The following is a 23,922-nucleotide window of genomic DNA, read 5'->3' as shown; positions in this document are numbered from 1 at the left end:
GTTCAGCCTGTCCACACATGATGTAGGAATGGAAATACCCAGGAGATTACAGCCCTCTGCTTGCATCGCTCCGCTCTCTCCCCAGTTGCTGACACCTGGAGCAGCAGACAGCTTGTTCATCCCAGCTGACCAGAACCAAAAACCACACAGAAACTGTGGTAATTAAATCACTGCTTGGCCCATTAGCTCTCGCTTCTTATTGGCTAACTCTTATATCTTAATTTAACCCATCTCCATTAATCTGTGTATCGCCACGTGGCTGTGGCTTATCGGGTAAAGTTCCCAGCATCTGTCTCCAGCAAGCTACATGGCTTCCCTCCAATTCCACCTCCTTTCTCCCAGCATTCAGCTTAGTTTTCCCCACCTAGCTCTGTTCCCCTATAGCCCTTGTTTTAGTGAGCTTCAAACTACAGGCGTATGTAGGAATTATATTTAGAAATAGAAGAAATCAAGAAAGTCTTTTTGCTTTACCTTTTCCTTTTTTGGAGCCTATTCCCATCAGACCTGGGTGCATGGTTTTTCTGTCATCTCGTAAGACAGAGAGCTAGATAAAGGCTAAGTGCATTCTCTCTGTTTCCCTTTCTACACAGCTTCTCTCACCCATCCCATCTCACCTGCTCTGTAGGATGCTGTCAGTCACTTCACCGCCTCTACTGCCCAAGATCTGATGAGAAAGGTGGAGAAAATCCATAGGAGCTCCTGCCCACAGCACAGGGATGACCCACGGGCTGGAGCGGCATCTGGAGGGGTGGCCTCACTGGTACATCCTGAATAGAAAGTATTTAAAAATACAGAAAAGAAGTTAAATAAAATTTTAGTGAAAAATCGTTCTAGTTTCTTTTCTTCATAATATTTTTATTAATTCTTTGAGAAATCCATATGATAAATTTTAATCATATTCACATCCAACCCGTCTGGAATGCACCACCCCCCTTCTTGTATGTGCAGTTATGTTTGTGGAATAGGTACATAGATGGTGGAGATGACGTACGTGTTAAACTGACTTGTTGATGATCAAATGTGAAACACTGCCATTTTAGTTACTATTTTCCACTAGATGCATCTGGAATGGCTACATCTCTGCGGAGTTCTGCTATGGTTCAATTAGCCGAATCCACATGGCTACACATTAGTTTGTAGCTTTTGCTGTTAAAATACTGCCTCTTGAGGAGGCTTTGTGTTCAGACTGTGCAGACACCAGCAACAAACTCTTTGGCACAAATCTGGAAACGCCAGGTTGTAAAGCATGCCCACTCTAAAGGTTTCTGACGTGTAGCTTTAACGTCAATATCCTGTTCCCAGGTTATGTCACCATGGCCTGACATCCCGGAGTTCCATCACACGCTGCATGCTAAGCCATTTGGTGTTTTATATGAATCTATATGATTACATACGAGCTTTGGGGTTTTTGTTTATTTTTATTGACTGTTCACATGCACTGCTTCTCGAGTGCTGGGATTAAAGGCAGGTGCCACCACTGCCCAGTTACATTTTTACTGATTTTTCATTATATGTATGTATATGAGTCTGTGTGTATGCATGCCGGTGTCCACGGAAGTCAGAGTGTCAGATTCCTTGGAGTTGCAGTCACGGGTGGTAGTGAGCTGCAACATCGGCGTGGGAACAGAACTCAGGGCCTCTGAAAGAGCAGTCTGCTTTCCTAACCACTGCAGCATCTCTTCAGACCCAACATTATTACTGTTTTATTAGTGTGTGTGTGTGTGTGTGTGTGTGTGTGTGTGTGTGTGTGTGTGTGAGCATCAGTGTGATGTGTGTAGCCTTGCATATGGGGGTGAGAGAACAACTTTTGGAAGTCAGTTCATTCTGTTCCATCTCATGTGGGAACCGGGCATTCAACTCCGATCACCAGGCTGACATAGCGAGCACTATCACCAACCGAGCTGTCTTACAGGCCCTCAAACTAACAACAGGTACAGCCCCTTTGGATGTCAGTGTGGTGACTTCTCAGAAAATTGAAAACAATCTTCCTCAGGACCCAGCAATACCACTTTTGGGTATATACCCAAAGGATTCTCAGTCGTACCACAAGGACATGTGCTCAACTATGTTCATAGCATTATTTGCCATAGCCAGAACCTGGAAACAACCTAAATTCTCCTCCACAGAATGGATAAGGAAAATGTACATTTACACAATGGAGTACTACACAGCGGAAAAAAATGACATCTTGAAATTTGTGGGCAAATGGATGGATCTAGAAAACATCATATTGAGTGAGGTAACCCAGACCCAGAAAGACAAATATCATATATACTCATTCATAAGTGGCTTTTAGACATAAAGCAAATAAAAAAAGCAGCCTACAGTTCACAATTCCATAGAACCTAGACAACAAAGAAGACCCTAACCAAGACATACATGGGTCTAATGTACATAGAAGTAGAAAAACAAGATCTCCTGAGTAAATTGGGAACATGGGGACTATGGCAAAGGGTAGGAGGGGAGGGGAGAGGAAGGGAGAGGAGCAGAGAAAATATAGCTCAATAAAAACAATTAAAAAATAAAAAACAAAAAGAATGCAATTTGTTTCCATTTTACGCACAAGTGCTCTGTGTGTATGCCTGCAGGCCAGAAGAGGGCATCAGGTCCTAGATGGCTGTGAGTCACCATGTGGTTGCTGGGACTTGAACTCAGAACCTTTGGAAGAACAGCCAGTGCTCTTACGTCCTGAGCCATCTCTCCAACCTGAATTCATATTCTTCTATTTTTCATTTCTATTTTGCTTGTGGTGTTTTTGGTGTGTAGACAATTTTGTTTCTTAGAAGTTAAATGATCTGGATGATGCAGACGATTCTGTTTTCCCAAGGCTGTCACACAAACACGTACTCACAAGCTCTTTCAGCGTGTGACCACTGCTTCTGGACTTGTACACTAGCATAGCATGTGGTGGCATTTGGTGAAATGGCTCACTTCATGGTGGCGCTACGAAAGAGGAAAAGACAGAGAGCTGGATCTCATAATATTTTTGAGGTCACACCTCTGATGCCCCCCAAGCCACCCACTGAGAATCCCCTCTTAAATTTTCTACCACCTTTCAATAGCACCACAGTGAGGATCAAGCCTTTTCTATGTGACCTTTGGGGTTCACTTCAGATCCAACATTGCAGCCCCCTTCTCTTGATGGAATAATCACATTATTCTCTGAAGGGCGGGTCACGAGACCACCTCTGGACAGCACCATCTGATGCAGAACACCACAGCTGAGCGACTTAGGGAGCAATAGAGAACCCTAGGCTGGTCTGAAGACTAAGCATTCCGAGGAGCCAGTGGTCAGAGGAAGCCTGGAATAAGCGCCACTTCCTGCAATGGCTACCACTTCTGGCTTGCATTTCTTAGGAAGTGATATCAGAATTAGTTCCTATCCTCACACCCTGCAGGTCTCCTCTTCCCCCACACAAAGCCACAGGCCTGGAACCACACTGTGCAGCCCAAACCCTCTTTCTAGAAGACCAATTTTTGCCTTTTTTAAGAGCCAGAGAATTTGCTCAACTTTAAACAAATAAACTCTGCAAGCTTCCAAACATTGACTGGGTTATTCTTGACTTCAGGCTGTGCCCCAAGAGTGGCTGAAGAGCATTGACATCTATCTCAGAAAATCTCTTCCGCTCTGAGAATGCCAGGTATTGATGTCCTCACTTCCAAGAAACTAAACCATCCATAGTAATTCCCAGGTAACAAAGCAATTAAGTCTGTCTTAAGCAACTTGGTTAAGGTAAGCAGCTGGACGTCTATCATCATAAAGAGGTCTTGCTCAGAGGGGTTCTGATCCCGGCAGAGGATTACAGAGAACTAGATCTGTGCTGTTCCTTTACTGCTGTTTTGGCCCATGCAAATGCTGCTTTCCCGCCCACTAATGCTTAGCTCCAAAGTTGAGAACAACGGCATGGCAATTTGAAGCACTCCATACTCTGATCCCCGCCTTGTGGCTTGATGTGATTTGTGTACTGTATACAAGACTTGACCTGGAGCAAGCAGCAAGAACTGTCATTAGAGGCACTTTCCAAGGAAATTACCGTGACAAGCAAGGGTTTGAGGCTTTCTGTAGGAGCCTAGAGCTATTCATTGTAGGCACTTGGGAAGCACAGCTGTGGGTGCTAAAAACTGTCCACTCACCGTGTCCCCGCTGCAGACACAGGACAGTCCTGGCCAACCAGAAGTCGTGTCTATGGCGACACTCCACTCCAGTTTTTAACTTTTCATTACCGTCGCTCCCTTTTTCTTCCCACCGTTTGGAGTTGGTACTGACAGTGAGCGCCCTGCAGGGCAAACATTTCCTGGAGCTAACGAGTAGCTGGGTAAGTGCCCTAGGCTTTGCCTCCAGTTAGGCCTTAATTGCTGCACTAGGAAGTACTTTCCAATCAAATTATTGTTTAATCCAAACAAAAGAAAATGAACTGTTATTGCTGTCAACAGCAATTACCAACTCTCCCTGGGAGTCTGGGAATATGGGGATGGTGAGGGGTGGTTAAATGTAGAGAGAAGTGTTTCTTTGGGTTTCTTCCTCACTCTACACCCTGGTAAACAGCAGAGCAGAGCACAGCCTACAAAATAGATATGGGGAAAGATACAAAGCAGAAAGTTCACGGTCCTCGCCATTCTCAATTAGGCATATACCTGTTAAAGGTTTCTTTATTTTTACTTTATGTGAACGAGCGTTTGCCTGTGTGTATATATGTACCACAGGTATGCAGTGCCCACAGAGGCCATAGTGGTGCTGGAGCCCCTGAATCTGGAATTGGAGGGGGTTGTGAGCCGCCATGTGGATGCTGGGAACTGAGCCCAGGTCCTTTGCAAGAGCAGCAAATGCCCGTAAGCACTGAGTCGTCTTCCCAGCACTGGCTCCTGTGGATCTTGGCTGAAAAAAGTGGTTCTGTAGTTATAAGTCCCAACCACACTGCTCTGCAGCCCTCACTTCTACTCACTGGACTCACTCAAACTTCCCCACTCCTCCTAACATCCAATTCCTCGCCCACAGCCCTGGTACTTCTGCTTGCTAAGTCGCTGACAGTCCTAGGGCCCAGCGCAGAGAAATCAAGTATTATTTATCATGCGTGGCCAGCTTCCTTCATCTTGATTAGGTTTCGCTCGGGTTTCAGCACACATCAGGAAGTCTTTCCTTTCGGAGGATGAATATATTCCACTGGGTGTGTACACACAGTTCTGTTTGTGCATCGTAGGGCGGGCATGTGGGCACCTCCAGCTTCCAGCTGCTGTGACCTGTATCCCGCTACACTGGCAGCTACTCTGCTGGCCTGCAAAGCAGAGCCCAAGACCACAGACCTTACAGAGACAGGCAGATAACTCGGGACCCCGAGCTTCCATGCTGGCAGACCTGAAGAGGGATTTCAGGGCTCAGTCCAGGTTGAGGCCCGAGTCTTAGATTCCCGAGAAAACAGGTTCATCATATCCAGGCAGCTCACACTGGGGCTGGCAGCATAGCTCAGCCTCAAAGCTGCTGCTTCTCTGTGTTTGACCCCCAGTACACAGAACAACTTGATGCCAAGTCACATACCTGCACCACATCTGTTGGGTCTACACAGTGCATGTACTGGGTCCTACAGTCTTCTTGAAACTCAGTGGTACCCAACAGGAATGAGCAGTCTAGACTCCCGGTGCTCATAATAGGCTTTGTAGATGAGTGAGGATGTTGACATTGTGTTGTCATAAATAGGATCACAAACCCTTTGGGGGGTCGAACTATTCTTTCATAGGGATCACCTAAAACCATTGGAAAACATAGACATTTACGTTACTATTCATAATAGTAGCAAGATTACAGTTATGAAGTAGCAATGGAAATAATTTTATGGCTGGGGGTCACCACAACATGAGGAACTGTATTAAAGGGTTGCAGCATTAGGAAAGTCTAGAACCAACAGACCTTATAGAATATATATAGACAGAGATGTCACACACACATAGACACACACAGACACACACGTGCGAGTGCGCATGCACGATATAGGATTTATTAGAATGGCTTATAGGCTGCAGTCCGGTTAGTCCAACAATGGCTGTCTACCAACAGAAGGTCCCAGAACCCAGTGGTTGTTCAGCCCATAGGGCTGGATGTCTCAGCTGTCTTCAGTATGCACCAGAATCCCAAGGAAGTAAACGCCAATGCCAGTGAAGGAATGGAAAGCAAGCAGGCAGAGAACACACTTCCTTCTTCCATGTCTTTTATCTGGGCTGCCAGCAGATGGTGTGGCCCGGATTAAAGCTGGCTCTTCCCATCTTGGAGAGCTGGATTAGAAGTGCCTCTCCCCACTTCACCGCTTCAAATGATTTAATTAAGCAAACAATTCCTCATAGGTGCGCCCAGATATGAGTTTTAGCTAATTCCAGATGTAGACAAGCTAGCCTTCACAGTGACCATTATCTTTGCCCTCCTCCGCTGATTTATTGACAAATCTTGCTCATCTTTAAGACACCTGCCCAGTTTAACAGTCCAGCTCTTTCATGATATGGATGGGCCAGAATTTAACTGGTCCTGCATGGCCGAACACTAACACACAGCCAACTTAGTCTAATACAAGAGCCCAACCAATACGACCCTTGATGTCTTTCATCTCTACCCATGCTGGTGGTGCCTCTGCTGGTGTGTTCCGAAGAACACTCACAAGACAGACTATGTCATCCAGGCACCGAATCAACCTTCCACGCTATTCTAATCCAGTGCCCTTCCCCACGTCAGATGATCACAGCGGACGCTAGTGTGCTCAAACTGCCTGCCATTCGCCAATCTGAGTGTTGCAATATCTGTTGCTCATGAGTCTTGCTTGCCTTTTATCACAAGTCAGGCATTTGTTTGTGGTGAAGAGCCCTTTAGAGGTATTTGCTGGCTTTTTCTTATCAATGTTTTGAATTTCTCATAGTAATAATCTTAAGACCAGGGGGCTAGAAGTGTATCTCAGTGTTAAAGTACCTGTCTAGTGAAGTCCTAGGCCAACTTCCCAACCTGGAAAAAAATGGGGAGAAATATACTTTTTGTGATATGAATAGCAAATATTTCCCTCCACATTGTCATTTGCAGCATTTGTGACTACTTTGTAGTGGAATTGCCTTTTGTTTTCATGCTCTGGGTTTTAATGTCATACTTAGAAGCGCTGTTCCGGTACCTGAGACAATTAAAAATATCCTGGCATTAATGTGTGTGTGAGGGTCCTGTGTCTGTGTGTGTGTGTCTGTCTATGAGTGTTTCTGTGTGTATACTACCTGTGTGCAGGTGCCACTGGATGTGGTTCCTGGGTACCAAACCCACCACGCCATTTCATCAACCCCTTATCTGTGTTCTAATGACCATAGCAGTCCTTTGCAATGCAGATAGTTATCTCCACTTTGCAGGGAGGAAATTAGGTCTAGACTCAGCCATAGCCTTGGTGAGAGATCCCTGTTGATTTATATTCTCCATGTCCACATCTCTTTGCTGGAATATGCTCTGTTCCAAGACCACCGCCTACTTCTCAACTCGACTGCCCAGTCCATGCTTACTCCCCTCGTCCTGCCAATCATAAGTCTGCAATGGAAGCTTAGAATGGCCGTTCTTTAGAAATCATGAAATTGGGAGTTGGTCAGGACATCGCATCTTGTCCAGTGGACCAGAGGCATAAGTAGTGTAGAGAGAGCGGGAGGCAGGCCCAGGACAGCCTCCTCGAGCTTGTGCTCACCTCTGCTCGAGTTCACCAGGCTGTATCTCCCTCTGGGCTCTTCTAGCCCTCCTGCATCCTTGGAATGTTTTCAATAACTTCTCCTGGGCACACAATGGAGGGGGGATGGTACAAGACTGGGTGGGACAGATGACATTATCCCTGCTACTAAGAAGGCAAAGCAAAGGGACCACAGGTTCAAGGCTAGCCTATGCTATTAGTAAGACTCTGTATCAAAATAAAGTGTGTGTGTACATGCATGCATATGTGTGTTGTACATGCATGTGTGTGTACATGCATGCATATGTGTATTGTACATGCATGTGTGTGCATACATGTGTGTGTAGGCCAGATGAAGTTCTCTTTGACACTACTGACCCTAATATTCTTTGGTTTTGTGTTTTGGTTTGTTTTGTTCATTTGAGATAGAATCTCAATGCTTTGCTATAATTCTTTATATTTTCCAGGCTGATTGTCCCTCCCTCTCTGCCTTTGTGCCGGTTTAAAGAATGAAGCACCACACTGCCCACTCCCCTCTGATTCTTTTGTCTTTGTTTTATTTTGTTCTGTTAGACAAAGCTTCCTACTGGCCTGGAGCTTGCCAGGCAGCTTAATGTTGCTGGCCACTCAGGCCCAGGGATCAGTCTTCCTCACTTGCCAAGCACCCAGATTATAAAAGCCATGCCTGCTTTGTTTTGCTTTGTCTTTAAATATGGGTTCCAGGGAATGAACTTAGGTATTCATGCGTATATGCCAAGCACTTGACTAATTCCACTATCTCCCCAGACTCACCAAAACAAAAATTTCTAAAAGAACTGCAACTGCTGCTTAGCTATGTGTGAGGCCTGAGTTTGGTTTCTAGCACTAAAAGAAAAGTATTAGGATGCTGGTTCTACTTTGATTCACAAAGCAAATTCACAGACCACCTATCCCCTTACCCAAAGGGTGCATCCTAAACCTTGCAGTGAGTCCCCGAAGCAGATGATAGTAAACCCTACCCACACATCCCTATGACAATGTCAGCTTATACATCCATCACAGTAAGAGATAAACACCAATAATAAAGCCGAACCATTGGAGCAGTGTTCGATAACAAGATTTATGTGAACACAACTGCTCAATCTTGAAAGAGTCAGACAAATTTTAATATTTTAGATCCTGGTTGATCACTAGTAACACAGAAGTAGAAAGAGCAACCTAAGATAGAGAAGAAATATGTGAGGTCTGTTGAGGGCAGGAGTCTCCAGAAGCCAATGTCCTTAACTGGCCTTGGTTTGAGAACACATGACCATGCTGGAGGGTCATGACAGTAAAACCCAAAGCCTACTTCTCCTTCAAGAGGATGAAGAGAGGTAAAATCGTGAATTATCACAGGAAGCTTGGCTTAGTCTCTTCATTGTCCCTTCTGTGAAGGTAGAAAATTAACTAATGCCAAATGCGCCAGTCTTTCACCTTCAAATCTGTCCTTCATTCTCTGGCACTCTTGGTTCTTTGGGGAGTAACTGTTGCTCCCCAGGTCGCAGATCTTGAAGCCAGTTTTTCCTCATAATGTCTCTGACCCTTGACCCTTCTTTTCCATTCTCATTGCCAAGTCCAGGTTTTACTGCCTTAGGCCTGAGCTGCCATCACGCTGCTGCCCTTGTGCCTCTGCATCCTGAAATGTCCTTGTCTCACAGGTAAACTGGGCCTTGTTCACATGTGACTCTCCCCATTGGGATGGTTTGGCTCCTAGGAGTCATTGCCATAGCCCCCGATACAAATCTCCTAAGATAACACCAGCTGCCTTTCTGGCTGTCATCCGTGTGACCTGAGGGGCATCACCACTCTTAGCTTTGTAGATACTTGACTTCATCTCATAGAGAGCGAAAAGCAGGCTGAGGTTGAAGAAAAGAAATTGCATATATGAAAACATCAAAGCTGGCCTGCCCTTGCTCCCTCTGCTTGCTTAACTCTTCTGAGCCTGGTTCCTTCATGCAGCAGAATGTGGTTACAGAGCAGGCATTGACTTAAGAATGAATACGTACTCTCCTGTTTCTTCCGGTTTCTCTTCAATCCCTTCTGCATGTGGCCAAATGGGTGCTCTTCCAATATGGTTTTCAACAAGCTTGTCACTTCTTGTTTAAAATATCATTTGACCATGTACTTATTTCTATTTATATAAGCAAAAGGAAACAAATGAAAGCGGCCATCTCTACTAGTTAGTGGTTTGACCTTCTGGTTCTATATCCTGAGACACATCTTGTTGTTTAAACAATCTCACTCATTTTAAACAAAATCGAAGTATTATAACTGACCTAGTTTCTACCCTGTTTTGTTTGGTTAGCATTATTTCAAAATCATTTTCACAGTGGGAACGATTCATGCAGATTTCTTCATAGACGTACAGTGTCTCTGGTTTAAGTAAGCGCCCATGGACTTCGCTTCTCGGTATTTCATATGTAGTCCTTTTTTCAAGTTTATTTCCTTAAACAGTGCTAGCATGGTTATTTGTTTGCATAAATCTTTGACCCTTTTTCTCTACACATTTGAGAACTCCATTTCTCCTCAAAAGTTCTTTGCCAATGCCCTGGACCTTCAAGCAGTATCTGAAGGAGATGTTGTCATTTCCACCCCACAGATGACAAAAGCGGAGAAATGCTCTCCACACACACCTTGAGAGTATGCTGGCTTTGTCTGTTTTCTCTTGCTAATACCATCACACCTCAGGCTGGGTGAGTAATGGAGATGTTTGCTTTGGCTCCTGGCTGTGTGCCAAGGTCAAGGGGCTGCATCTGCTGATGGCCTTCTTGCTGGTAGCTTTGAAGCAGCACAGGAAATCACACTACAGGGCAAGAAGCAGTTGCGTTCGAGCCTCTACTTGCTTTGTCCTTCTTATAAACCTAATTTACTCTTGGGGCCTCACCCTGATGACCTTATTTCGTCCTAATAATCTTTCAAAGATTCAATAATCTATAAAATATAGTTCACATTTTTACTAATTAATTTTGTGTGCATGGGCATTTTACCTACATGAATGCCTGTGCACCTTTGGCCAACAAAGGCTGAGGACATTAGGGCCCCAGGAATTGAAGGTATAGTTTGTTGTGAGCCTCTGTGTGGGATTGGCAATCGAAGTTAGATCCTGAGAGAGTAGCCAGTGCTCTTAACTGTTGAGACAACTTTCCTGCCCAGAGCCTCCACCTTTAAACACTACTGTAGTAGGAGGCTGCTTGTTCGTTCCCAATTGCCCAGACCACAAAATAACCACTCAGAAACTGTATTAATTAAATCACTGCTTGGCCAATCATTTAAGCGTATTGCTAGCTAACTCTTATATCTTTGGTTAACCCATTTCTATTATTTTATATTTTACCACGAGGCTCGTGGCCTATCAGCAAGGTTCTGGCTGGCAGCTTGCGTCTTACTCCGCTGGGGGCTACATGGCATCTTCCTGACTCTGCCCTTCTTTCTTCCAGCACTCAGTTTAGTTTTCCCCACCTAGCTCTATTCTTCTAAACCACTGGCCAAAATAGCTTCTCATTAACCAATAAAAGAAACACATAAACGGAAGAACTTCCCACACCATTTCCCCCTTTCTGTTTAAACAAAAAGGAAGGCTTTAACTTTAACATAGTAAAATTACATATAGCAAGACAGGTATCAAGCAAGAATTACAGTTACAATATTTATATCTACTTTATATTTTACCATATATAAGGAAAACTATAAATATTTATACTTCAACTCCATCAAAGACTCCAGAAGGATATAATATTCCTAGGTAAGCATGAAGTGCATCATAAGTAACTTCCAAAATGTGCAACAAACAACAGAGACAACTGGCTACCTGGGCAATCACCCAAAGAATCATTTGTAATGTTGGAACAACCAACTTTGGCTAAGGCCTAGAGTAACTGACAGACCATTTTCAGAAGCTGAAAATTTTCAAAACCGTTTTACCCTGTCTTGGCAAGTCTTTTTGACAGTCTTTTTTTTCTTTATCCTGCTTGTCCTGTCCAGACATTATGCATTTTGTCAGTGGTTGATGCATGGGCAGTTAGTTCCTTGCCAAGAAGAAAACAAATTCCAAGTGGAATGTCTTCAGTGTTCAACATTCTCTCAGGAATACAACTAAGTTCTATCCTTAATGCCACACAATGTTATTAAACTCCAACATGAGTTCCAGTGGGATCAAGTCATATTCACACCACAGCAAAAGTGGAAGTTAACCTTGTTCCTACCAAAACCCATGTGCTCAGTCTTGAACATTTTCTTATATTTTGTTTTCATTTTGTTTTGAACCAGGCTCTCATCAAGTAGCCAGATTGCCCTTGAACTAATAGCAATCCTCCTGTCTAAGTCTACAGGTGCTGAGAGTCCAGGAACACACCACCAGCACAACAGTCATTCACAAGAGTCAATGGCCAAATGGCTCCTCAGAGAGGTCACTCTGATCTACACTTCCCCAATAACATGAGTTTCCACACTCAAGTAATGATGGCCAGCCATCTGCTTCCCGCCTTTGTGAGCTGCCTCTCCTGAAGTGTAATTTAACAGCAGAGTACTCCCAGGGACCACCATCATCATGAGTGGAGCAACACCATTGTCCAGCCTCCCAGCAGCAGGCACACTGGCAACACCTCCCACAGAATTCGGCCACCCCAGTCCCACTTGGATGTGTAAATACTACAGAAGGGACTGGCTGTGTTGGAGGACACAGAGACCTGGGGCCAGCCTTGACTCACACCTTGCCATGTTTGCGCTAAGGTGTATGTGGGTGTGCATATGTGTGTATGTGTGTGCTTCTGTTGTGTGCATATGTGTGTCTGTGTCTTTCTAGAGGTTTATTGTGTTTACAAGCTGTAATTCCACAAAAAGTTGTTTCCTATTGACTGTAAGCTGGCTCTTCAATGGCCCAGTATAACGTCAAAGAAAAGAAAACTAGTTTTCCTTCACTATACTTTAAGTGCAATGGTATAGAAGTAAGAAAATTTGTGGGTTTTCTTATGTCAATCAGAATATCATTTAAACTCTGCATCTTGATCACAGAGGGAATGAACAGTACCCGATTGAGACCTCCTCACAAAGGCATCTGAAGCAGTTCTTCTAACAGTTTTTCTGCCAGGTTTCTTCCATGGCAATCAATGCCTGAGGCAGTGTGGTACACTAACAAGCACACATTTGGTTTCTGGTCCTGGTCCCTGGCACAGAGATCCCCATCCCCAAAAGTCTCTGATTAACAAGTGCCTAGGAACACACTTTGTTCTAATACTGGTCTCCGAGCCGACTCGACTCAGAGCACCTATGTTCTATAAAATCGTCTGCGTGGTAGAACACTTTGCAGCACTGAGGTGACCCTTGGCTCCTGGACAGCTTCAGTATGGGAGCTGGTCACCAAAAAGATAAAGCCATGATTAGAAGCTTGGAGCTTTCAGCCTCAACCCTTTCCTCTGGGGAGAGGGCCAGAGTTAATCCATCACGCATGTCTGATCAACCCTCCACAGTCCCTGGGTCTGGAGCCTCCCAGGGTGGTTGACACATCCACACTGTGCTAGGACGGTACGCACCACTTCCGTGAAGGCCCTTCCTGTCACCTGTGTACCTCTTCACTTGGCTGCTCAAGGGACCCTTGATAACATCCTATTTAATAAGCTGCTAGACACGAGTATTTCCCTGATTTCTGTGAGCATCATAGCAAATTATTATACTTGAGGAGAAGCCCGGCGGCCGTGAGCTAAGGAAGATAGGAGGAGAAACTACTGACTGAAGTAGGGTGCGTGTCCCTCTTCCCTCTGCAACTGGTGGAGCTATACCCAGGAAAGAATCTGAGGAAAACTAAAGACTAAATATTCCTGCACTGTTGCCATTGTCCTCTAACGAGACTGAGGAGAGGAAGGGCTGCCCAGAACTGCTCTCAGGCGGGTGAGGCACTGACCCCCATTCCTGGCATAAAGTACGGCTCCTCACAAGCCAGTCCTGCAGTTACAGAGCTGTCCGTTCCTTCAGGCAGATAAACCCGCTGGCTAGTTTTCTCAGCTTTGCAGACAAGTCATAAAACCCACAAGGCTGTGCACAGTCCTTGACAGGGACTGCAGTAACATACTGTGTAACTAGACTTTCTTTGAAATGCCAGATCCCAATAATGACATGGAAACATACTATTCAGTACTGACCTTATTTTAGGCTTGTTCCTAACTAACTCTTAGAACTTAAATGAACCTGTTTACATTAATCTAAGTCTGCCACATCTTCATTATCTTCCCTCTATATTGTACATCCAACTCCCTATGGGTCTCACTAGCAAATTCTACCTCTCTTCTTCCCAGAGTTCTCTCTCCCAGGAAGTCCTGACCATCCTCTCTTGCCTAGCTACTGGCTGTTCAGCTTTTTATTAAACAATCAGAAGGCACCTTAGCGAAGACACATTTTCACAGTGTACAAAAAGATTACCCGACAACAAGGTCTTCTTGTCTCCACCAGGCATCAGGTGTCTAACAACAGTGCTCCCATTTAAGCCTGTGCTTGAACAGTGAAGGAGCTTGTGGTGCCATTGATGAGGAAATGATGGGTTCTTAGGCAGGAAGCAGAGACTTGGAGGTCAAAATCATGGGAGGAAGTAGGGAGATACTCATGGTGTCCTAGACCCTTGCTTCTTAACTCTGGGCCAAGTAATTGAACATGGAGATTGCAAAAAATTCATCAGTAGTAAAGGGTTTCTGAATGGTCAATGACCAAAAATTTAAGAAATCAAACATATAACAGATTGGAGATATTTCTAGCCGAGTTGGCGCTGTTGCATTGCCCTGTGACTTCGCTGAGGCCTTGCTTCTGAACACAGAACACACACACTTTCTGCCACGCATGCCGTCTCACCAGCAACACTACTGACCACTGCCAGGACACTCAGATTTAAAGGTTTGAGACCTGTATGTTAGGCATTACAGTGGTTTTGCCTTTTCTTTCCTTTTTCTCTTGGTTTCTTAGACAGGGTCTCTATGAAGACCAAGTTGGCCCCCAGTCACAGAGCTCTTCCTACCTCTGCCTCTCCGACTACTGGGAAGAAAAGGTGCTTTCAAACCCCTCTGTGTTAAAGTGTTTTTATTGTCCGTCCAAAGTTTTATGCTCTTCTAGAAATAAAACGTTTTAATTATGAGAGTCAAAGACTTAAATATTTTCATACTGGTACTCCTCGGCATAATAGTATCAAATCAGTGTGTCTTCCGATTGTACTGTTAGAATATTTGGTTTAAAAAATTGTTGTTTGAGTTTCTGATGAGTTTCTTAGAAAATCATATTAATTATTTTGTCACTGGGCTCACAAAATATCTGATGAAATAACCTTAAAGAAAGGACTGGAGGGCGTGCAGGACATCACAGTGGTCCTGGCAGCAGGGGCACAAGGGTCACGGGCATCTGCAAGCAGGTAGCAGGGAGTGATGGAGCAGCGTTCAGCGCATGGCTAGTGCTGCCCACATCCTTCTTCTGTAGCACTTCGGGAACCCTCACAGGCTGTGCAGAGTCGTGTCTCCTCCGTGATTTTAAATCCAGTCAAATTGACAACAATTACAATCATTAAACGAATTTTGGCTTGGGGTTAAAACAGAATATTCAACAGTTTCTGAAATGGCCCTGAAGATACTTCTGTCATTATAATGAATAAGGATTTATTTATCTTATGTATATGACATTGGATTTCCTGGAATTGGCATTAAGGATGATTGTAAGCCACCAACAGGTTGCTAGAGACCAAACCTGGGTTCTCGCAAGAGCAACAAGTGCTCTTAACCGGTGTGCGTCTGTTTTGTGCTGTGTATATTTGTGAAGTGGTGTCCTCAGCATTGATGGATCAACTCTGAAAATCACAAGAGGCTTTGCATCCTTCAGTGTCAAATATCAGTCAAGGTTCAGCTTTAAATACATCATTAGTGTGCAAATTTGAATTCATCTATAATAAAGGGCAAATTTACATGAGTATCAAAACTGTTTTAAACAAATTTCATGACCAGCAAATGTTTGTGTACATATTTTCTATACCTATGTGCTGTGGTCACATAAAAATGTCTTTGGCAAAGGGGCTGTGAAGTGGAAGCGTCTAAGAGGCCTGGCCTGCACTAGGCATGGTGGTGCAAGCCGTTATTGAGTTCATAAAAAGGTCTGAGTTCAAGGCCAGCCTGGTCTACAGAGCGAGTTCCAGGACAGCCAGGGCTACACAAAGAATCCCTGTCTTGTAAACCAAAAACAGAAGCCCTGTGCTGAAGAGTGGCCTGGGCGCAGAGACTGAAAAACGCTGTTCTAGGAGCTATGCCAGAGGCTGGCCCGGGCTTTCTGCTCCCCTGCTTTCTTCGTCCCTTTGTCTTCAGTACCGAAGGCATCACAGTGAGGACTTTCTCCACTGGAAGCTACAGAGAGGCCCACTTCCCACCTGCCCTAGAAGTCACAGAATCTAGAGGAGAACCTGCAAGGGACTGGCGTTTAGGAAATACGGCGATGAGAGTTACAAGTCACATTTCGTCAGCTGCTTTCTGGGGCTGTGATTACCCAGCCACTTAGTTTTTCATTTACTGTCCCTCAGCTTCTTATTTTATTCGAATGTTGTATCGTATTCCAGAAGTCCCAGGGAAAACCAAGGAAAGAAATGAAGATATTCATGACAAGTTACCAACGGGGAGACAGTGGACATGTGCCTACCTTCCCTTCTGTCCCCATTCTCTCAACAGAGGTGACACATATTCAAGCAAGGTCAACTTCTCAAAGCCTGGGACCTTGGCCTAGGGCATTTCACTGGGCACAAGAAAGCAGGCCTCTCGGGACACCAGGCCTTGATTTTAGATACACTAGTCTGCTGCGTGTCCCAGCAGTGGGGTCAGCCTCTGTTTATGTGGAACACATATAAAATAACCTGATCTGAACTGGAGCCAATGGCCAGGGTCTCTTCTGATCCTGCCTGCACGAGGGAAGCTACAAACGCTAGGACCCAAAGCATCCTGGCCCTCCTATGAGGCTCCTATAGGCTGCATCTTTCTAAAAATACCTAACTCAGTGCTAGACAGCCTGGTGCTGGTTATATAACTCACATTACCAGCAATGCTCCCAAGCCCGCAAGGTAAAATACTGCCAACCTCACCTTGACACACCAGAACACTGAGACACAGAGCCGAGAACTTACCCAAGCTGGAGACCTGCTCGTCTGAGTTGGCACCGGAGCCTGGATGTTTCTCAGTCTACAGACTTATTTCTCCTTTGTCAACTTCTGAGTCATGTCCACTACCATTTCTATGCCAATTTTCAGACTTACTGGTTCATTGTATTATTTCTAAGAGCCAGCAATTTTATGTAGGCTCTCCTCCCCCTGCCTCTTTTTTTTTTTTTTTTTTGTAAAAGCCCAGGTACTGAATTTGTTGATCGAAACAGTGCATGCATCTGGGTCCACGGAGGCAAAGGGAGCTTCCAGACTTGTAACCTAACTATGAAGAGGAAATATGAAAGTGAAAATGAGGGCGGGCTGAGGGAGACTTGCATTTCACTGTTTAGTCCTGTATGGCCACGGTGCAGAAGGGATTTAAACACAAAATTGTGCAGTTGGTTACCTAACAAATACTTGAGCTTACAGAGAAAAGGTTTGAGAGAGGTAGCTCTAGCTGCTGAGACTGACAATTTGAATTTAATGCCAAAGGCCACATGGTGGAATGAGAAAAGCAACTTCCTAGGATTGTCCTCTGATTTCTGTGTGTGTGCTGTCACACAGAGAGACACAGGCACACATGCATGCACACACATAGGCACACATAGGTTTGTTTTAGTTCACCATTTTGAAGCTTTCTGTCATAAATGATTGCACCAAAAGCTTTTGATCCATGAAGAAGCAGCATAATGAGGTGGATATGAGGTAAGCAAAACCCCTACCTCAAGGTTGGGATGCTAAATGACCGGCAGAAGGTACCAGAACCCCACAACCTTCTAGAGGCATGCACTCAACGACCTAACTTCCTTGCAGCAATGCTGACCTTCCAAAAACCCAACCCAGTTCCTAACCATGCCTCCTTGAGGGACAGCCCTTTATCACATGGACCTGTGGGGTCTAAACCATAGTAACTTTCTAGGGCAGCTCAGATTCTGACCTTGCTTAATGCCTCCCCAAACCAGTCTCACTTCAAATTAAAAACTTTCTTTCCAAAGCTGAGTGGTGGTGGTGGTGGGTTTAATTCCAGCACTTAGGAGTCAGAAGCAGGTGGAACTCTATAACTTCAAGGCTAGCCTGGTCAAGGGAGCAAGTTCTAGCACAGCCAGGACTACACAGAGAAACCCTGTCTCAAATCTCCCCCCACCCCTAAAAGCTCCCTTTTCCCGTTCTAATAACCCATTGCTCGTTTGACAGTCAGCAGGCTTAGAACATTTCTTCAAATGTAGCCCTGAGCTCATGTTGTCTGCTGTTTTAACCATCAAGGGTACAAGTGCATACAAGCCACACTTCTTTTATTCCTTTGTCTCACAAAGCACCACACACACAGAAGTTGCTCAATCAATGATCCAACAACTAGTAAAGATGAATGAATCTGAGAGAGCTCAGGACCCACGAGGATTTGGGCAGTGTCGACAAGGCCTGGCATCTGACGTGCATCGGGGATGAGCAGACTCTTCCTGTGCAGCGTCCCCTGGAAACCAGAGCAACCCAGATCTCCTACTCCACGGCTTGGGTTTCCGCTCTAGTTCACTCTCAAGGATGAAACAGGAGACTGACTCTGCCTATAAGACAGCTTTACCAGTAGAGGGAGCAGAAACATGCTTGCCTCTGGGAGCCAATGGGGCCTGTGTGCTGGCCCAGCCACCACGAGCAACTTTATTGAGTGTTTCTGTGTTTGGTCTTTAAAATCCCAGCAACAATGCCCCTTCACCACCATCTCTGGGTGGTCGAGTCCACTCTGGGTGACACACAGTGGGGGAACAATAAACCATATCTCAGGACCCCACTAGGTGACCACAGAGACATGAAAACTAAACAGACACTGTTTCCTGTTTGATGCTTTTAATAAACATTTGAAATCAGTTTTCCTACTTGAAACTTAAAATAAACAGCTACATCAAATGGTCATGTAGACGGATTGCTGAAAAGGTATTAGTACCCAGCAAGAATTTCAGGAGGCAATTACATCTCTGGACAGAAGGCCTTAAAACGGGCATGCCATTCACACTAGAAGCTGTTTAAACTAAAACATGCTACTGTTGCAGGATCGTCTGGGGTGCTGCGTGAGAGGCCTATGATGAGCTGTCTGGGAGCTGAGGCAGGAGGTTCAGAAGTTCAAGGCCTGCCTCCAGTGCCACCCTAGACTCCAGAGACTCTGTCTAAAATCTAGAAGCAAGAAGAGAGCTGGGGATAAAGCTCAGCGGGGGAGTGCTCACCAAGAATGAGTGCAACCCCCAAAGGCAATAAATAAATATAGATAGATATAGGTAGTTATATTTCATAGTCGAAAGTCTGAAAGATTGTTACTGCTGCGTCTTTGATGGCAGTAATGGGGCCAACAACCTTACAAACACAGGAGTTTAGTAACTTATAAGTGCTCCATCAAATTGAGCACCATGAGCCATTACAGTGGTGTGGAAAGACAATCACTACATAACGTGAAAACTCCCAAGGCACAAGCAGTCTGCTTTCCCTTTTGTTTGAAAATATTCCCAGGACAGAATAAAAATAAAATCTGTCTTAATAAGATAAAACTAAAAATATTCAAAACAAAAATAATAAAAATATTAAAATATTTTCATAGACAACGAGATTGTTAGTGAGTCCCCCTCCTTTTTATTTAAAACTTATCATTTTTTTGTTATAAAATAGTGCAACTTTTTTCTTTTACAGGGGCAGAAGTCTCATTTAACATTGCTTTCCAGAAAAGCTAGGTCAGTGATCAGGTAAATTAAGTCAATTGTAATAAAGTGACTTGAAGTTTCAAGGTAGTTAAAGTCATTATAAACCTGATAAAATCCAGACTTGGTCGCTAGACTTTAACTGTTGTGAGTTGGCAGTAGACAACATCTCTACTTTTTTTTAATCAGGCCTAAATATGACTCAGAATTACATATGAACAATTGTTCATGCAAACAGCCACGTGACCTGCTTGTCCCCTCGGTGTAACTCAAACTCCCCTATCTCCGAGTCCAGGTTGGTTGCACTTCTCCGAGTCGTGTATGTTTGCTCTCCGCTACTTAATTTACTCTGCCGAAATAGAGTGGAATTTCAATGTAGAGTTACCCATTAGCTCCAAGGCTAAATTTAAACCTCTAATTAAATTAATCCACTCACCTTAAACACTTCGCTTCTCCCGCAGAGAAGGGTAGCAAGGCTTCTTAGGTGTCGCAGAGCCTAATTCAGGAAGACAATTGCTCCACACTGTGTTTAGTTTTGGCTTAGAAAACTGGGTGGACGTTTTGGGAAGCTTCTGGGTAGTCCCACAGTTGCAAGTCCTAAAACCACTTGTTGCAGGGTGGGTCCAGAGTCACAGTGTCCTTAGGCAGGAACCCATATTTCTGGGACATATGACCAGGAGCCAAACTGATGTTTATGAGATAAATGGGAATAACTGCCCTATCTGTCCCCGTTTACAGATGAGTAAAGAGATTACAGTGGCAAACATTTAAAGGTGGCGACAGGAACATAACTGCAAGATTATTTTAGCCCACCCAGATCTTCAAAGAAAAGGCAATACATTTTCAGGGACCAAAAGAAAATCCTGCTATCTTTTGCTAAGAGCACCCGGGGTGTGTAAGTAAAACAGCTGGCTTACATAGAAGGTGTTCACAAACCTGGGCAGCTAGATGCCTTTATTCATCCTTAATCTTGGCAGCCACCCCCTGGGTCTGCGAAACTGGGGGCACATCCCAGTGGTTAGCGACACTTTCGGTGGGAATGTCCACGTAGAAAAGTGTGCCCTCCCACGTAACTGTTAACAAGGACCCGTGTGCCCAGGCCCACGGGTAACGCTAGATCCGGTTACTAGGTCGCGGTGCAAAGGCTCCAGGTGATCTCCCGTAACTCTTCTGGGAGCACAGCCTGGTCTGTGGCTCACTGGGCTCTGTGGACACCCGCGATTCTCCGCCCGAGCGTACCGAGGTGACGTGCTCGCCTCCAGCACCTGGCTTCCGCGCGCCCCAGGAATAGGACCGGACGGGCGAGCCCCTGCCCTGCCACGCGCCGGGCTCTGCCTTCCTCCTCCTCTTTCACCTCCGCCTCCTCCTGCACGGTCGCCTCCCGCCGCTGCGGACTCCGCCTGCGGCTTTGTTTTCCTCCCAGGTCTCATTCCCCACACGTGATACTGTGTTATTGCAAAGAGCGCTTCGGAGCACGAGCGCGGGGCGCGCGCACCTATAAATACGGCCGGCCGGGCCCGGGAACACGCGATCGCGCGGCGCGCAGGGCCCGCCAGTGCGCGTGGGTCCCGGGCGTGGAGGGCGAACCAGGAGCGCGTGAGTCCCAGCGGCGCCCGAGCGCCCAGGACCGAGCATGGCCCGCCCGCGGGAGGGCAGGGCCGCCGCCTCGCACACCGCCCGCGCCCCGCGCCCTGCCCAGCCCGGGTCGCCGAGGCTCGCGGCCGCCGCTTAGCACTAGGCACCCGCCACTCGCTTCTCGGGCACCGCGGAACTGACGCCGCAGACGGACACAATGGCGGCGGCGACTGCCACCGCGGGCACGGCCGCCTGCAGCAGCAGCAGCAGCAGCAACAGCAACAGCAGCAGCCGCCGCGGCACGGACGCAGCGGCCACCAGCGGGGTGCAGGCGCCGCCGCCGCCTCCGGCCACCGCTAAACCCGAGCCTCTCCGTAAGTCGCGCGTGGACCCGCGGCGCCGCCAGGCTGCCCTGTCCTTCCTCACCAACATTTCTCTGGATGGACGGCCGCTGCTGCAGGACGACGAATGGGGCGGCGGCGAGGAGGGCGGCGCGACCAAACCGGGAGCGAGAGCTAGGATCAGCCTGCTGGCCGCCGGCTGCAACGCGTTCTCTGCACCGGGCACCGCGGTCGCGCCGTGGACCGCGGTCCCCGGTTCCAGCCCTTGTCCGCTGCCTCCGTCCCTGGTTCCCCGGCCGTCGGGGGAATCGCTGCCTCCCCGTTCAGCCCCAGCTGTCACGGGTGCTCAACTGCAGCTGCCCGACGGTCCGGGGGGCGTCGAACAGGAGGAATTGGAGGAGGACGATGCCTTCATCAACGTGCAGGTGCCTCTGGCCAGCTTCTTGGGCTCTGGGACCCCCGGGAGTGCGAGCGGCAGTCGGGGCCGCCTCAACTCGTTCACTCAGGGAATCCTGCCCATCGCCTTCTCCAGGCAGAACTCTCAAAATTACTGCGCCTTGGAGCAGCCAGGCCAGGGCGCCTTGGAGCAGCTGCAGAGGTCCCGGTGAGTATTCTGAATGCCAGGCGCGGCCAACTTTGCGGTGTCCTTACGACAGGAACCCTACCTGGGTCGCTCCCACCCTCCCGCGACTGACTAGATCCCGGGCTCCTGGCTGGAATCCCGAACTACTAGGGCATGCGAAAAGGGGAAGAGGCCCAGGGAGTATGTGGTCACACGTGTGCATGAACTCGGCACTAGCAGAGCAGGCGCACCCTGCCCCTGCTTTGGCCAAGGAGTTGGAAGAAGCAGTTAAAAAGCTGCTCTCAAGCCTCCCGGTGCAAGCTTCCTGAAAACCGGTCCAGACCCGGAGGCGCGTCCCCAGCTCCGGGCGAGCAGGCCGGGTGCAGTGGGTGGGGCCGGGACTGGGCGGCGCTCCGAAGCCCCAACTAGTAGCAGACACGTGGGAACCCATTGGAAAACTTTGTGGAGCCCGGGAAATCGTGTTTTCCTTTTGTTTTTCTAAGAAGTGGAAAGTTTTTTTCTGGCATTTCCTTGGTCCAGGCCTATGGTGTCGGGGGCAGAAAGGAAATATGCCCTGAGACTTACATTCAGAGAAAAACTGGCGAGAGTTAGAAGCTTGCTATATGCTTGTTTGGGTTATTTGGGGGTTTGTGACATCTTAGCAAAACCGTGAAGTCTGCTTAGTGGAGAAATAGCTGTAGTCCATTGCCGTATGTTGGGGCAGTTGGCTTTGGTTCCGCGTGGGATAGTGAGACTGCAGGTGGAATTCTGCAGGCTTGCAGCACGAGTCCTTCCTAGCTAATAAAAGCCTCCTAAGAAATTGTCCCATCGACTATCTTAGTTAACTAACAGAAACTTAGGGAACCAGAGCCTCTGTTTCCTTAAGGGCTAGGCCCTTGCCAACGTTCTGTGGGCATCTAGGTAGGCAGGGAGACCACCTCTGCTGCCCATGCTCTCCTGGACGCTTCAGCGAGGGCTCAGACTTGCTATGGCCTGAATAAGAAGGTGGCGTCTGTTGGAAAACTTCCTTGCTTAATGGAATGAGAGAAGAAGCAGCTGGGCTCACGCAGAAGTTTTCTGGCTTCACAGTGCTGTAGCCAGAACCATGCTGCTGTTGGGTCTGATTGTTGCAGTGCACAGGGGCCTTAGGCACGGGGGTGGGGTCTGGGGAGGCAGCCTCCTGATTGCATCAATGAATGAGTGATTCCGGGTACAAGTGGCAATCCTGCCCTGGCATTTCTTGTCAGAGCATGCATCTTCTGGAAAGCCCATGAGTGGATGGGCAGCTCTAGGCTGGCAGAACTGTGTTATCACTTGACTTCACACCCTGGCTCTTAGTGACTCTGGAGTCTGAACCCAAGCCCCGCAGAGGTTATGACAGGCATTGTGCTAAACCAGCGTGTGGCCTGGAGGGCAGACTGCTGACAGCAGCAGGAAATGGGATTACCCTCCACACTTCCTCCCGGAAACTCCTTCCAGAGGTGTGGAACACAAAGGGCAGCCTGAGCTCCTTTGCTAATCTTCGCCCTGGAATACTTTAGGGTGGCTTGTTTACGTTTTGATTTTTGTTTTTCTAAACAGGAGGCCTCTGCGTAGCTCTGGCTGTCCTGGAACTCACTCTGTAGACCAGGCTGACCTTGAACTCACAGATCCACCTGCCTCTGGGATTAAAGATGTGCACTGCCACCACCTGGCTAAGATCTCTTCTATCCAAACACACCTCAGCATTTGCTAGTCTCAAAGATGTGTCTGCCTGACAGTCATACTTGACCAAACTATTTCTGAATAGCCTGTATTTGGCAACCTGATTTGGGCAGTTCTTAATTGGGGGAGGGGGCAGAGGGAAGGCTGAGGTGTTTTGAGGAAGGTCACTGTGGCCATGAGATCTTTTTTCCGAGGTGTGTCACTTTTATGGCCCCTCAAGAGGACTTTCACC

At 46.8% G+C, this 23,922-nt stretch overlaps 1 protein-coding gene across 3 annotated transcripts in view; it reads left to right on the top strand.

Annotated features, from left to right (window-relative positions):
- The first annotated feature begins 18,411 nt into the window (after positions 1 to 18,411).
- Cables1 (Cdk5 and Abl enzyme substrate 1) overlaps positions 18,412 to 23,922 on the top strand; it is a 111,450-nt gene continuing 105,939 nt past the window's right edge. For all 3 annotated transcript variants that reach the window (XM_075969292.1, XM_075969293.1, XM_075969291.1), the window contains exon 1: positions 18,412 to 22,028. In XM_075969292.1, the coding sequence (XP_075825407.1) occupies positions 21,301 to 22,028 (728 nt within the window). In that variant the 5' untranslated portion in view covers positions 18,412 to 21,300. The remainder of the gene's footprint in view (positions 22,029 to 23,922) is intronic.

Source organism: Microtus pennsylvanicus, chromosome 4 (genome assembly GCF_037038515.1).
Source record: "Microtus pennsylvanicus isolate mMicPen1 chromosome 4, mMicPen1.hap1, whole genome shotgun sequence".
In the NCBI taxonomy this organism is placed as follows: Eukaryota; Metazoa; Chordata; class Mammalia; order Rodentia; family Cricetidae; genus Microtus; species Microtus pennsylvanicus.
This window is presented reverse-complemented; position numbering and strand designations above follow the sequence as displayed.